At 39.4% G+C, this 14,789-nt stretch overlaps 1 protein-coding gene across 2 annotated transcripts in view; it reads right to left on the reverse strand.

Moving 5' to 3' along the window:
- The window catches only part of TEX10 (testis expressed 10), a 61,134-nt gene that overhangs the window by 2,167 nt on the left and 44,178 nt on the right, over positions 1-14,789 (reverse strand). For both annotated transcript variants that reach the window (XM_054814232.1, XM_054814231.1), the window contains exons 13-14: positions 2,774-2,854; positions 464-645 (exon numbers count right to left, since the gene is read on the reverse strand). In XM_054814232.1, the coding sequence (XP_054670207.1) occupies positions 464-645; positions 2,774-2,854 (263 nt within the window). The remainder of the gene's footprint in view (positions 1-463; positions 646-2,773; positions 2,855-14,789) is intronic.

The following is a 14,789-nucleotide window of genomic DNA, read 5'->3' on the forward strand; positions in this document are numbered from 1 at the left end:
ATCTGTAGCTTTTGTTTTTTTAAATCAAATGGATTTGCAGTCTATAAAATCATGCCTGAGAAGTTTTGTTAAAGCTGAAATATCACATCAGTTAAGAGTGGAAGCTCAGAAAGCCAAATCCTTTGCATGTTGCTTTTCAATGTACCTAATGAAACTAAAGGCTAAAGCTAAAGATTAAGGTATAAATATCCACCTTTCTAAAGCCAGGATGGTTCTGACATCTAACTAGAACAACTGCACTAAGTAAAAGCTTTGAGATGAAACTTTCTTCAGTTATCATTTTAAATAATTCCAGCTAACTTTGCAGCTGTTGTTCTTAAATCCAAAGTACTGTTTTGAAGTAAGCAGAAGACAGCAAAATAAACTGGGGGGATGGGAAGGGGGTGTCCTTTCATTTTACATCCCTAAATACTTGTAGGGATAAAGGCAGAGACAATTAACATGGTAAGAAAAGCAGCATTACCTTTTCTGTACATGTTCTGCATCCTCTTTTTCTAAAGTTAGCAGAAAGTACAGAAGACTGTAACAACAAGAGGCTAAGAACTTGTGCAGGTTTTCACTGAGGATGCAAGCTTGATCCAAGAGCTTATTTATGGCACATAGAACAGATCCAGCTGTGCTATCGGGTATTACAACCAATCCAACCTGTATTCAAAACAAACAAAAAAACTCTAAGTTCATCACTTTACACACAAGTATTTTGCTGGTGTACAAGCAAATACAAATGATACAGCCAAATGATTCTCTTTCGTATTGTGACATATATTACTTTGTTTCTGTTCAAGTTCTACGCACTACTACATTTTTTCAAATCTCTATTTTCCTAAGAAATTGCCACCCATACCAACAGAAGGTTAAACTGGCATCTTCATCCCATCTCCTCATAAACAAACACTCATCTCAAACGTATTTCAAAAACCCCCTGCTTTGAGCCTTGCTCTGCACACACACAAACAGAGTCTTTTGGACAGAAATGGTCTTTCCTTTTAAGCGTATATCATGGGACAGGGCAGCCCTTCCGTGTCTTGAGACGGCAGTGAGCACTCACTGAAGCAGAAGGAAACTCAGATTTACTCTCCAGAAAGAAAAGCAGCTACTGGATCAGGGCGAGTCTCCTTGGAAATCTGACAGGCTTGACAGGAATAAGAGCATTATGAGCTGAGTTAAATTAAAGCTAATGAAACATATGGTGGGTCCACAGCTGGGGCGATACTCCTCCCTTCTTAAAATGAAAGCATCATCTTGAATAAGAATTTTATAGGCATGATAAATAAAAGAATTTAGAAAAAAATTCTCTTTTTTGGATAGAGGCAGTGAATTAAAAAGCAGTGTAATTTTTGAAATCCTGCTAAGTATCCTAAATTTTTGTCCCATAAAGGCATTAAAAAAATGCATTGCTAATGTGGCACCATTTATCTTAATAAAAAACCTAACTTAAGGAGTTTTGAAGTAGCCTAATTTGCTCACCTGCAAGTACATTGTTTTAAGCAGCCAGAGGCAGTTGGTTTAGTTAACAAGGTCAGCTGTTTCTTTCAGAAATGTTTAGAAAAAGATCAATAAAGAAGTACAAGCTACAGAAATGCAGAATGTATTTCACTGGTATGATTACTCACGAGAGATAAAAGATAAAGAACAGTGACAGGTTCAAAGTTTTAAATACTTCTGATATAAGACATTAGGTGTATTCCAAGGCCAAGAGCACAGCTCACCGTCCCAAGCTGCCCCTGCGCCGGCCAGTTGCAGAGGTAGGAGAAGGATGGTGTTCCTGTGTGACAGAAGATGGACTGCAACTGTCACCCTGCTCAGTGCTACAGGACATTGAGGCACTAAATAATAAAAACTAATAACGATGTTCCTGACCAACCACAAACAGGAAATAATAATAGTGAGCTAGATGGATGTCTGCATATAAAGCATCCCAAAGATCAAATTAGCCAGCTCTGCTGATGAAACGTGCCAGTCAGCAAGTCTGGAAGATGATGCGAACACAGACATTTCAATTTATACAAATTCAGTAGATTAGACTGTTTGAATAAGTTCCTATATAGGATGCTGCCTACACAGTGCCTTTCTTCCCTGTTAGGTGTCATCATCCAGTCAGAGATCTTGGGCAGCAGTCTAATCAACTATAAAACTGCTCTCAAAGAGAACACACAAGCTGATGTAAAAGTTGTGATTTAAGTGAACACCTACCCCCAAAAATCCAGACTACAGTTAGCCACTCCCTATGGAAGCTTTGGTCTGTTAATTTTTCAGTGGGGCTCCATACAGGGAACTATGGATACCTGTTGAATTGCAGAACCATCTCGAGAGGAGGACAGACAGGTCTCCTCTCTCCAGGCAGGCAGCATCACAGGTAACTGCAAATTCTGTCCCTCACAATTCTGTCACCCAGCTCTGGCTTTGCCATCCCCATCTTCAGCTCAGGGAGAGTTCAGGATTAGAAGGAGAAGACAGACTGTATAACTCATCTAAAGCTACTAGTCACTCTTTTGAAAAGCGAAGCAAACCAAGAAACCTTTCATTTATGGCTGCCCTGGCTTGAAAACAAGCTGAACTATTCAGAGCAAAAAAAAAAAAAAAAAAAAATCCATGTAAGTTTGGGTACCAACAGTTATTAGATTTATTTTTAACTCCACTTATCTTGTTGAAAATTTTTGCAAATCTTGAAATTACACATTAAATATATGTAATAAGTGGATTTGAGGGTTAATGAGACCATTACAAAATTTATTGCACGGAAGCTAACACAGAAACCAAAAATGGTACTTACCAGATATTTACAGATGCCAGTCTGGAGAATGTCAAAACACTGACTTTGTGAAGGTATAGTGGACAAGCTGTGACAGATCATCTGTTTAAATGAAACAAAGTTGTATTTGAGTACTCTAATGCAACCAGCAGCCATTCACTGTGTAGTCATACTTTGTTGACACACCTAAATACAAAGTACCTACGGGGACAAATAGCAGCACTGTCTCAAAGAACTGATTCTTTACAGTGTATAAGAGTAACATTGGCAATATAAATTTGTTCAGTGCTTAGAGAGATCATCATCAGGGGTTTTTTGGTAGTGGCTTTCTCCATTCTACCTACGTGATAGAAGGCCAAAAATAGTCCATCGAGCTACAGCACCACACCAAGCCTCCACATGCCTTTCCTCAGAGCTGAAGAACTGCACAAAAATTCCCAAATAACTTTATCAAGCATGAAACAGAAGGATCGCAATCAAACAGGACAGAAAAATAATATAACAAAAGAAGAAAGTAGCAAAGATCCATTTCCAACTTATTTTCCTCTATATCGCAAAAAATGTCATGTTCAAAGATGATACAAAATGTAACACTATGAAGGGAAATCTTGTTTTATGAACTGCCAAAAGCTTTCTGGTGCTTATATAATCAGGCACTAGCAAACTGTATGAGCTGCCCAGAGGCATGACAGAAAGAAGTTTTGTTTGTTTGTTTTTTAAAAAAGTGAGCTGAAGACTCAGATCTTCATTTTTTAGTAAAAAAACATGAGAATGGCCAGGGTGGGAGGAGGCGGGGGGGGGAGGAAAAAAAAAAAAGGAGTTGACCAAGACCCCATGAAATGCTGTATGCTTCCTGGACAGGATAAAGAAAGCAGAGCTCTACCTAGTAGATCTGCTAGAAAGCTGTACTACAATCCTTGGCGTGTGGCTTTCTCTGTTCCTCTTTTCCTTACCATCTATTCCCATAATTTGCAAAATAGTCAGAGAGCTTGGATGACCTCCCTCTTGTTTACATTCATTGCTTATCCCACGAGCATCAACTGAAGCCTCCAGAAAGCAACGCGCACAGCATGAGTGTGTTATTAGACCATCAGCAGTCACAATGTCCTGCTACAGACAAGGAAGACTGAAGAACCAATACATGAGGAATGAAATCTTCTGTTTGTGCTTAAGGGAATCAGAAAGAGAACAGCAAGATCAGATGTTTGAGGGTGAGAAGAATTTAAGTCCCTGAGTTTTACGAATATCTCTACTAAGCAAAACCCATTCCTCTAAGATACCTTGCTGACTGAAGAAAGAGCTGAACAAAACTTTCACAGAATGATCCAAGGGATTAAATTCTGTGATACTGTCCTGGTTTTGTAACTTTAGTTGAATCAGGGTAGGTCAAGACACCTAAACAAGAGATAATGAAGATAAAACAGAAACAAGAGATAAAATAGAAAACATCACCCATGTTGTGTCAAAAATAATAGTTGATGACATTTCCAGCTGAAGAGAGACCCCAAGGAAAGGAAAGGTTTGGAAAAGAACCGTTAGCTCAAGGTCCTGTGGTATGAGAACTCAACCCTAAGTAATGCGGATGCCAGTGGTGGATTTAATCAGACATGGCCAAGCAGTATCATTTCTGGTGATATAAAGGGTGCTCAGCTTTTTTCAAAGTTACATGCCACACATGTTTTTAGCCCTGCTTAAGCTGACCAAATTCAGGAGTTCTCTAACATGTCTGCTTGTCGGAACATGATACCGTCAGGACATTGCTCGTGTTAATCAGTATTACAGGTGTAATTGTGCAAGTATTTTGTTTGACTAGTAGAACTATTTAAAAGGCAATTTTATAGATGCTCTTGCACTGAATACCCTTGGTTTTGAAACTACACATTTATTTAATAATGAAATAATATTATTAAAACTGTGTACTCCATCCTAGATATGGTAGAGCTTCTGTACACTGCAATTTGAAAGTGATAAATTCTGAAGCACTCTGGAACATTCCCAAGAAACACACTCAAAACATTTGCATATTAGTAGTGTCAAGGAATAAAGTCAGGCTGAGACACAGGTTACTGCTGGGGACTGTCATGTCAAGGACAAACTCTGATGCCTATCTGACCTAGTATTTTAATGAGTAACACTTACATAAAAGGTAAGGCTACATTGAGCTGTCAGCCAACAGATTTCATCAAAGTTGAAAAAACACTGCCATGACAGGAGCCTTGGACTAACCTATAGAAAAGATCGTATGGGTTTGATGAGTAACAGATAGAGAAAAAATTCAGTGAAATAAAAGTGACAGGTCATGCGCTTGGAGAGTAACAAACTTCGGCATGCAGCTGGGAGTTTTAACAGTTGAAATGAAGAGAAAATTCTATGCATAATAATGGACCACAAGGTGGTTGTGATATAACCATGGAATGGGCAAATGTCACTTCAGGATGGAAGAATGAAGATAACCACAATAGAAGTGATCAGACAGAGTACTGATCATCTGTTCAATACTACTCCGTAAGACCCTACTTAGACTATTTCTGATATACTGTGCAAAATAGGAGCCACTCATATTCAAGAAAGGTAGATTCAAACTGAATGGGCATAGAAAAATTACACTGATAAGAGATACTGCCTTACTGGTGTCAACAGAAAGACCTTAACCCACCTAGGCTGGCAAAACTATACCCGAGAACAGATATTATTGTCACTTACAAATACAGCAAAGAGGTGAAAACTACTGCAGGAAAACAAATATAACATATATAACAGCAACAAAAAATAAGTGATGATCATAGCTGGCTGGGAATGCAGATGAGATGGAAATTAGGAAGGACGATTATGAAAGGGGAAATGCAGGAGATGTTTGTTGCTCATAAGACAGAGGTCAGGGAGGTTACAAATGGGGTACGTCAGATACTTGTGGGTGCAAGTAACAGGCACAATTCATAACAGGCACAATTCACTGACACTGGGGCATCGTACCATAGAACAACAGCAAACTTGCTTAGAAGGGTGGTGTGGTAGAGTGCATTGGCGAATTCATCTTTCAACCTTTTAGATCTTTCTGACCTTCAAAATAACACAACCATTCCCTACATCCAGTTCTATTTTCCTGCGATTAAGTGGGAGTGGCAATCCTTTTCAATTCCATAAATTAAATCCTGCATGAAATGGCTTTCATAACAAATGCCTGTTATAAAAAGTGAAACTGAAACGTTATTAGATATGGAAATGAAAAGCAAAGAAAACTTAATTATCACATGAAAATTAGTGTTTTTCCTGACAATTTATTTTCCTTAGGCAAGGGTTTGCATGATGTTTAATTTCCATAATAAAATGTCACAGCTGATTCATTATTTTACATTTGATTAGCATTTATCACATTTTTGGTGCGTTCATAGATTGGTTTTGGACTAAAGCCAGAATAGTTTTGTTTCAGAGTATTACTGAAGTGAACGGACAGAGAATGAACATTTCTGGTTGTAGGGGGGGTTTATACCTTTTCGAGGCAAGTATTTTATAACAGGTTTGGTTTAGCTTTAGAGGTTTTGGGTTTTTTGGTTCTTCTTAATTGTTTGAATATCCACTTGAGTAAATTAAGCCAAAGAAAAGCATTCTCTCAAATACAGGGATTAACTGTTAGCATTATGCAGCAAACACTACAGGCTTCATAATCCATTGGCAGCTTTTCAAACCAAACCTTATTGATCAGACAAGCCCAACTACCCATCATACTAATGAGCCACACAACTACAACAGCAGGTTCCCTACTAGTGCTTCAGGAGATCATTACTACACAGGCCTCCTTGCCTGCCATACTGAAGACATACTCCAACAGAGAGAAGAGAAGAAAAAAATTTTACTCTAGTCTTCAACTGGGTGAGTTAAAAGCATTTTTGCAGCTAACCTGACTGACTCTTAATCCAATCTGAAACAGGCTTTTCATAGCTCTAATGTACAATCAGGGGAATCCATGAGTTCAATATTGCTTATCTGTAAGATGCTCTCCAATCCAAAACGTGGAATTGGGAGAATCAGAGGAAGCCTAGTCTCCATCTGGGCCCTCATGGCAACAGGAACACACACAAATGAACTGAGAGCAAGGTTTTGTTTGTTATTTAACTGCTACCGCTCCCTAAATCACTCACTACTTCCCGTACCGTTATGCATTCCTGACTCAAAAAGCCTCAAGGGAAACATTTTATCAGGAACTCTCGAGGGGAAATCTGCATATAATTTCAAGCTTAATCATGCTACTAAATACTCTCTTTTTGAAAGAAAAGTACCTTCCTGTGAAGATACACACAAGCATGACAACAGAGAGGAACCAAGCAAGCAGAAAAAATAAGGGATCAAGCATTTTAGCAAGCCACTATGTGGAGTCAGATCAAAGACAGTTCAGACTCCAAGAGAAGTGGTTTTATTAAGAAAGAAAGTTGGCACACACCAGACACTATAACCTAATGTGAACTTTAAAATACATTTTTCAATTCACATCAACATCCGCCTCAAACATGGGTATCTAAAATGTAACAGGCTGTTCTGCAGTCAATTCCCAAGCCCTGGTGAAATTACTCTTTCAAGCGGGACTCTATGCGGTGTAACATGTTACTGCAGAGCGTAGAAAGCGAGAAGTTTTCAGGTGATGGGGCAGGCAATGAAGCTTGTTGTCTGAAGCTTGGCCAGCTTCCCCCGAAGCACCCTAGCTTATCAGGTGGTGTACTCCCTTGACAGGTGCTGCTTCTCTTTCTGAAATAAATTGATTTGACAGGGCAATATTAACAGTGCCCTGACTTGTTGAGAAAGCTGCGTACAACAAGAGATCTTTGTTCATCTGCCTTGGCTAAGCTCACAGGGGCGGATGTGAAAGGTATTCCTGATTCAGTGACTCCAGAAAAAAGAAAAAAAAAGAAAAAAACACCACCAAAACATCCCACACAAAACCCCCACACAATCACAATAAAAACAAAACAAAACCTAAGTTAAAAAAAGAAAAAGACAGAAAGAAGGAACGGAGTCTGCACGAGAACAATACAGAGGTGGGCAGAGGGGAAAAAACCCACAACACTGTGGGGCTAATTTTGAATACAGGGTAGCAAAACAGGAAGGCAGAAACTTGTTTAAGAATTACAAATGCTTAAGAACATGTATTGTGTTCCACATCTTGATAGAGTACATATTTCCAAAGACTTAGGATTATGAAACACAGTTAATCGCTGGATCGGAAACAGAGTAACTACAGCATACAAACTTATCTTGCGTCTGTTGAACTGTAGCGATTGCCTGTATAAAGATTCCTAGGCTACGCACACAGTCTGATGTTAAACCTATATTTAAAAGTTGACTAAAAGTGAAGTTATCTTTCTTTGCCACTTGGACACAAATACATGGGTGGCAATCAGCACTGCTCACCTACTGTACAACCGTTTGATTATGTGGTAAATCTGGGTACCAGCAAAATATGGTGGCAGGAGATAGAGAACTACGGGCTAAAGACAATCCTACTGTCTCACTAAGTGACAGACACTTCTGAAAATATTATTCTTTTGTGAGCAAAACTAGGTTTTATGCTCAGCAGCTAATGTGCTATCCAGGAGGAAACAAAGCCATACCTGAAAAACAGCACTGGTCTGATTCTCAGAGCCATTTTACTAAGAAAATTCAAAGAAAGGACACCATGAAATAGCTTGGCTGCCCAAGGAGCTTTTGTCTCATCCTCTTGCAGCCATAGTAAGTCCTTCTTTCACACCTCTGCAGCTTCCTCACAGCTATAAAATGTCACCAAGGCCGATTCCTCCTCCTTGTGGCTGCCTCCCTGTCAGACCACATGCAGGACGGTCAAAGGAACATCTGATGTACAAGTCTCCAAATTCACCTGCCTGCCCCCTCACCAAACAAAAGGACTTGAAAATACAGAAAATTGTATGCTTAGGAAATTAGCTCTTGTCCCACAAAGCCTGTCTTTTTAAGCCAATTTAGTTTAGATATCACAAAGCAGGATGTGAATTTATAGCGTAATGCGCAGTAACTGTGGAGATGTTAAGTCACATTAGTTACATGCAGTAACGTGTGAGCTCCCAGGTATAAAATGTCACAAGATGCACTGCAAGCATAAAACACAGGCACAATGGAGCACTGGCCCTAAGATAAGTAAGGTTTTTTTTGGGGGGGTTGCGTTTTGGTGTTTGGGTTTTACTGGATGGGGTTTTTCTGTTTGTTTGGTTTGGGATTTTTAGGTTTTAAGTTTTACATCTTAAGAAAATTGTGGAAGAGATCTTTGGAAAGAGCTTTGTTAATTTTAGGAGGCATTATATTTATTTATATAATTTCTCTTTTGTTTCTTTGGAATTTGCATTACTTTTCAAGAAAAATAAAACAATTTCATTTCTAAACATTAAACTTGCATATGATGTAGTTTTTACAAAACACTAATGGCCTTATACAGAATTTTTTTTATCCTCCTGAAAGAGGGTAAAAATTACAGCATATTTCTAGTTCAGAAGGGATACTATTTATCCTTAGCTGCTTTTTGTCCCCAATGTAACTCTAATCTGGAAATCTCAATAAAGACCACGAGTTGAAATCTTACAGGAGCTTCAACTCAAAAATCTTCATTTTAAAAATTTAGTGGGTTTTTGAAGTTTGAATCTCTGCCTGAACTTAAGCTTCAACACTGCAACACCACCATTTACTTCTGAAGACAAACACCCTTACAGGACTTTAAATTTACATGCATTGCCTTCCTATCTTTAATGATTTGTCATAATTTTCCATAGCATATCAGTGCAGATACAGCCTTCCCAACTATTTGACTTATAAGACTTCTCTGTTTTTGACACACATTAGTATACACATTATATATATCCCAAGATTTTTGAATTCAAGACTGCTTTTAAAAGCAACTGATCTTCTCTAGTGTTTGCTCTTAAATGTTTTAAGCCTTTTGCTTAGTGTTTTAAATCTTCAAGTCAGTTATGTGCTCAATATAACTCTAGAATCGCAACTTCAAGCAGAATTATCTTTTGCTTTTCCCCCTCCAAAATGTTCAATTGTCAGAAACATCAAATATTACAACAACAGAAATTATCATGTATACATGGTTACCTTGTTAAACTGTTCATTCCTGTTGGCACTATTTCATTTGATACTAGCAGAGCAATTCAATTACAGGGGAGTGAACAATGTTACCGACAAACACTATAGGCACAGTTAAAATGAACGAAGACTGAAGCCTCTTCCCTTAGGCTGCAACCATTTATTCTGGAGCCCCATCTATTTCAGCTGCAGGGGTATGATTTTAAATAATTGGCTTTAATAAGGCAGAAGTCATTTGAAGTAGAAGTTGCTCCGGAAAAGGAACCAAGGTTTCCACATGTAACATCTCTTTCAGCAAAATATTAAGATTAACCTTTACAGCTACATAAAATGGCATTTAAAGGGACACTTAAGCATGGCTCCTTAAGTGAAAATCACCATTACCTAAAAGCTTCCACAAAAAAATAACATGGCTTCAGACTTCCACTATACCGATTATCACTGTCTAGACAAAAAAATGCTACAAACAGTATCCATCTCAAAAAGTTTTTGTTATAAACCACTTCAAAGCATTAACTCCTATCAGAAGCGCATTTGTTAGGTCTTTCCACCAGTTACGCTTAGCCACATGCTACCAAGTGCACTGGTTTATAATATAACACAATCCAAGACCAAACTGCCACATGAAAATGCCTCAAGTTATTCTTTTCCTTTCCTTGCTCTTTCTCCAGACGCACATCCTTCCTCCTCCTGCATATGTGGTAGGTATACATTACACAGTGTATTACCAGTTCACTACCATTAGAAATACATACCACTCAGTGCACAGTACAGCTAGCTAGTGACAGAAAGCTGGGACTGCCTTCCTCTGGCTTTGAAAACGAAGTCGAGCAGCAAGCAATAAAGCCAACAAGCTGTGGCCTCCTACAGATTCACACCTGGCACCCTTCATCCCTTCCCCTTCCATTCCTTCAGCACTGTAACCCCCACTGCTCCTGCCTCGTAACCCCCCGACACCCCCCCCCGCCCCCCCCAACAGCACCTGCTCAGCCTGGTCCAGAGTGATGCACACGCAGGCTGGCCAGTTGGCCGCTGCCAAGCAGGATGCAGGAATCTGAGTTACAAACTGCCTTGTGCTAGTCTAGAGTTTTTTTTCCCTCTTCCACCTGTTTTCATAAAACTTAGGGGCAATCAGTATTTGCAATTTTATTCTTTTAGCAGAGAGCCAAAAGCTAGCCAATGGTTTAGACAAAACTAGTGGTGGAAAAAAAGAGATGGATGGACTACTAACAAGCTGATCACTAGTCTTATTTATTCATAGGAAACCAAGCTGTCATATCCTAATTCCATCACTTCCTTATTTATTTTCATCTACAAGAAAATATTTTTCCATTATGAGGAAACTCTGAGTTACAACTACACAATCAGAACTCTTTTAAATGAACAATTCTCAACATACAGTAGAGGCCTGAATGCTGTCTGCTCTGCAGCCAATGAAGGGCTGTTCTCACTTACTAGGTATTTTAAATTACTACGAATATTTTGCTTAACATTACTGCATCACCATAAACTTGCTTATTCAGTAAAGGAAAGCATGAAAGATTCAGCATTCAGAAGCTGGGCTGCTCTATTCGGTTCCACCAAAAGGGTGACTAATTCAAGCTAGGTTTTATTAATTCCTGTAGCACTTCATTTAAATAACATATTCTGTCACAGCTAAAAATATTTTGATTTGGAAATTGTGTCACACCTTGAACTACTTGCCACTTGGAAGAAAGCAATCCCCAAACCTACCTCCGTCAAACTCAATGGACATAGAGCCATTGTACACATTGTCTTTCAAGACATCCTAGAAGAGTCTCATGATTTGCTGGCAGTTTTCTTCTCCCCAGAGGCTGCAGGTCTGGGCTTGAGTGGTTTTGTTGCTCTTTGGTTTATTTTCTTTTGAGGAGAGTAGCTTGTTCAAGACCTGGGGGAAACTACTTGCTCTACAAAAAGTATTCCTGTACAACTTTTGGCAAATCTTGAACTAAAAGGTTTTTCCCAAAGCAGGATTACTGTTTTGTTTTTTTTAAAATGGTCCAGCCTCCAAACTCCAAAGTTTTTATAGGCCAGTCCCCCGAATGTTTTCTTTACAAATTGAGCATGAAGTAGAATATGGGTCAACATGTTTGAGGTTGGAGAATGGTACTCAACAAGGAAAAGAGAAAACCCCTAAAAATTAATGAACATAGCACTGTATATAGATATTTAAACACAGAGAAAATAGTCATCTAAAAGCCTAACATCCGATTTTTTAAAGTGGTTAAGTTCAGCATAGCTTTGTTTATATATCACTTACAATATCTATGATCACATCTAAAATCAAAACCAGCCAAGTGAAAAATTAATGGAATACTGTGATTCATAAAAGTGGTTACCTTAATACTGATCTCTTTCCTTTATAAAAACAAAGAGATTTGGAACAGAAACAGCATATCCCAGATACCATTATTACTAGATCAGAGGCAAGAGGAAAGAATATCTTAATTTTTCTGTAGCAGAAAAGAAAGCTACTGAAGAGGTGCCCCTACTTTTCTGTCTGCTGATTCCATGGGGAAAAAAAAAGCAATTTTGTGGGGAATACCCCAAACAGCATTGGAATACTATCGGTCCTTTTGGCAAGCATTTAATGTGAGCAGTTTGACTTCCAGATCATACATAAGCGTAACAACCTACCAAACAAATAAACCTCCTCCTACTGGCAATCTCATTATGCTCTAAACCCAAAAACAATAAAGAGATTTGTTGATGGCGAAACAAGTGTTCTGTTTTTTCAAGAGGAGAGGTTTTCAAAAAATCACAGAATTATTGAAGTTAGAGAAACTTGAGACGTCCCTTCCATCTAGTCCAACGCGCCTGCTCAACTGGGGTCAGCTAGAGCAGGTCGCCCAGCACTATGTCCAGCCAGGTTTTGAGTATGTCCATAATGGGAACTCCCTAACTTCTCTGGGCTATTTATTGCAGTGTTTGACCGCTCTCACTGTAAAGAAAGTTCTCTTGTGTTTAGATCGAACTTCATGCGCTTTAATTTGTGCCCTCTTGTCCTGTCACTGAGCATGACTGAGAAGAGCCTGGCTCTTTGTTCCCTCCCATCAGATATATATACATATTGATAAGATCCCCCCTGAACCTTCTCTTGTCTGGGCTGAACATTTCCAGCTCTCTCAGCATCACCTCATATGAAAGATACTCCATGGATGTGTCTCTTGTCCTGGGGAGCTCAAAACTGGACAAAGTACTTCAGATGCAATCTCACTGGTGCCGAGTAGAGGATCACCTCTCTCAACCTGCTGGTAACACTTCTCCTCATGCAGCCCAGAATGCTGTTGGGCTTTTTTTGCCTGAGGGTGCATTGCTCACTTGTGGTCAGCTTGTTGCCCACCAGAATGTCAAGGTTGTTCTCTGCAGAGCTGCTTTCCTGCTGGTCAGCCTCCAGCATTTACTGGTGCCTGGGGTTATTCCTCCCTAAGGGCAGGAATCTGCGTTTTCCTTTACTGAACTTCATAAGGTTCCTTCTCCACCCAGTTCTCCAGCCTGTCCATATCCCTCTGAATGGCAGCACAACCCTCTGACCTATCACCCAATCTTCCCAGTTTTGTAACATCTGCAAACTTGCTGAGGGTGCGCTCGGTCTTATAGTTCAGGCCATTAATGAAGGTTAGAAAGTACTGGCCCTAGTACCATTTTCTGGAGTACACCACTAGTGACTTGCCTCCAGCTGGACTGTGCACCACTGATCACAACCCTCTGGCCTGGCCACTCAGGCAGTTTTCAATCCACCTCTCCCCTCACCCATCAAGCTAGTCACCTTGTTGCTGAGGCCTAACAGGTTGGTTGAACACAATTTGCCCTTCATAAATCCTTGCTGACTATTCCTGATCACACTCCAGGTGTATCTGATAGGACCCAGTTCACTAGAAATTTTCTCTCCACAATCATGAACATGCTTATGAGAAAAAGCCTCCCATCTCCCTCTCGATTTCAGAGTTGTAAGTGGCAGTCCAGAACTCCCTTTGCTTAAGAGTCTACAAAATGAGGTCGGTCTTGAAGGTCTCATCGCTCTTCACACACAGATTTTTGATGCGTGGGACTTTTGTTCCTATTCTCTCTTTCATAACTTAGTCTCCAGCAAAGACTTCAGGCTGATACATAACTGCAGAAGTAATGCAATGCTCCATAGGATGCCCAAATCCTCTTTCATAACTAACCAAGGACATCCAGCTCTTTGCTTAGTGACTGCTATCTACTTTTAAGAACCTGAGAAAGCACCTTGTATCTTTTCCAAGAAAAGGTACTTTAACAAAAGCAAGGCTCAAGTTTCTGAAAATACTGACTCTCCTTGATGGTACCAAAACACTGAAAAGACTGTGATAGAAGTAAATCAAACTTGCAACCAGGAACCAAAGGCACAAGCAAGCTATCTACAATTAAACTACTTCACTACCCCTAAGTGAAAACAGTCCTATTGTGTGGTTTCCCAACCAACTTTGACAGATTTGTGGAAAAGAAGCAAAAAGAGGAAGGAGAAGACACAAGAGGTGGCATTTTCAGAAACTGGTAAAGTATCTATAAAACCTTCAGATGTTTCTCAGAGTTAGCATAATCTCATACAACAAGTAATCCCTCCGGTGCATTCACAGAGGAACAGTTCTCTACTGGACAGGGAGAGAAAGCATTCTAGCCTTTCAATACTGGAGAAAGGAGGTTTGGTGAGAAAACGCTTTGTTACTGCCCAGAAGAGACAAAGCAGAACAAATTAGAAAGTGTAGCTGCTTCACAGGCCAACCAACTGAAGGCAGGGCATCTAAACATGTGTGTCAGTCATGGTACTAAACAACAACTTTGCTTAAAATACTTTTCAATACATAATAGCACACATGCAATATATGCCTCAGACTATCATTAGTTTCAGTAGATTATCACTTACACTTTATGAATTAGAAGAGAAAAATCTACTATACTGCTTTCT

Source organism: Grus americana, chromosome 2 (genome assembly GCF_028858705.1).
Source record: "Grus americana isolate bGruAme1 chromosome 2, bGruAme1.mat, whole genome shotgun sequence".
In the NCBI taxonomy this organism is placed as follows: domain Eukaryota; kingdom Metazoa; phylum Chordata; class Aves; order Gruiformes; family Gruidae; genus Grus; species Grus americana.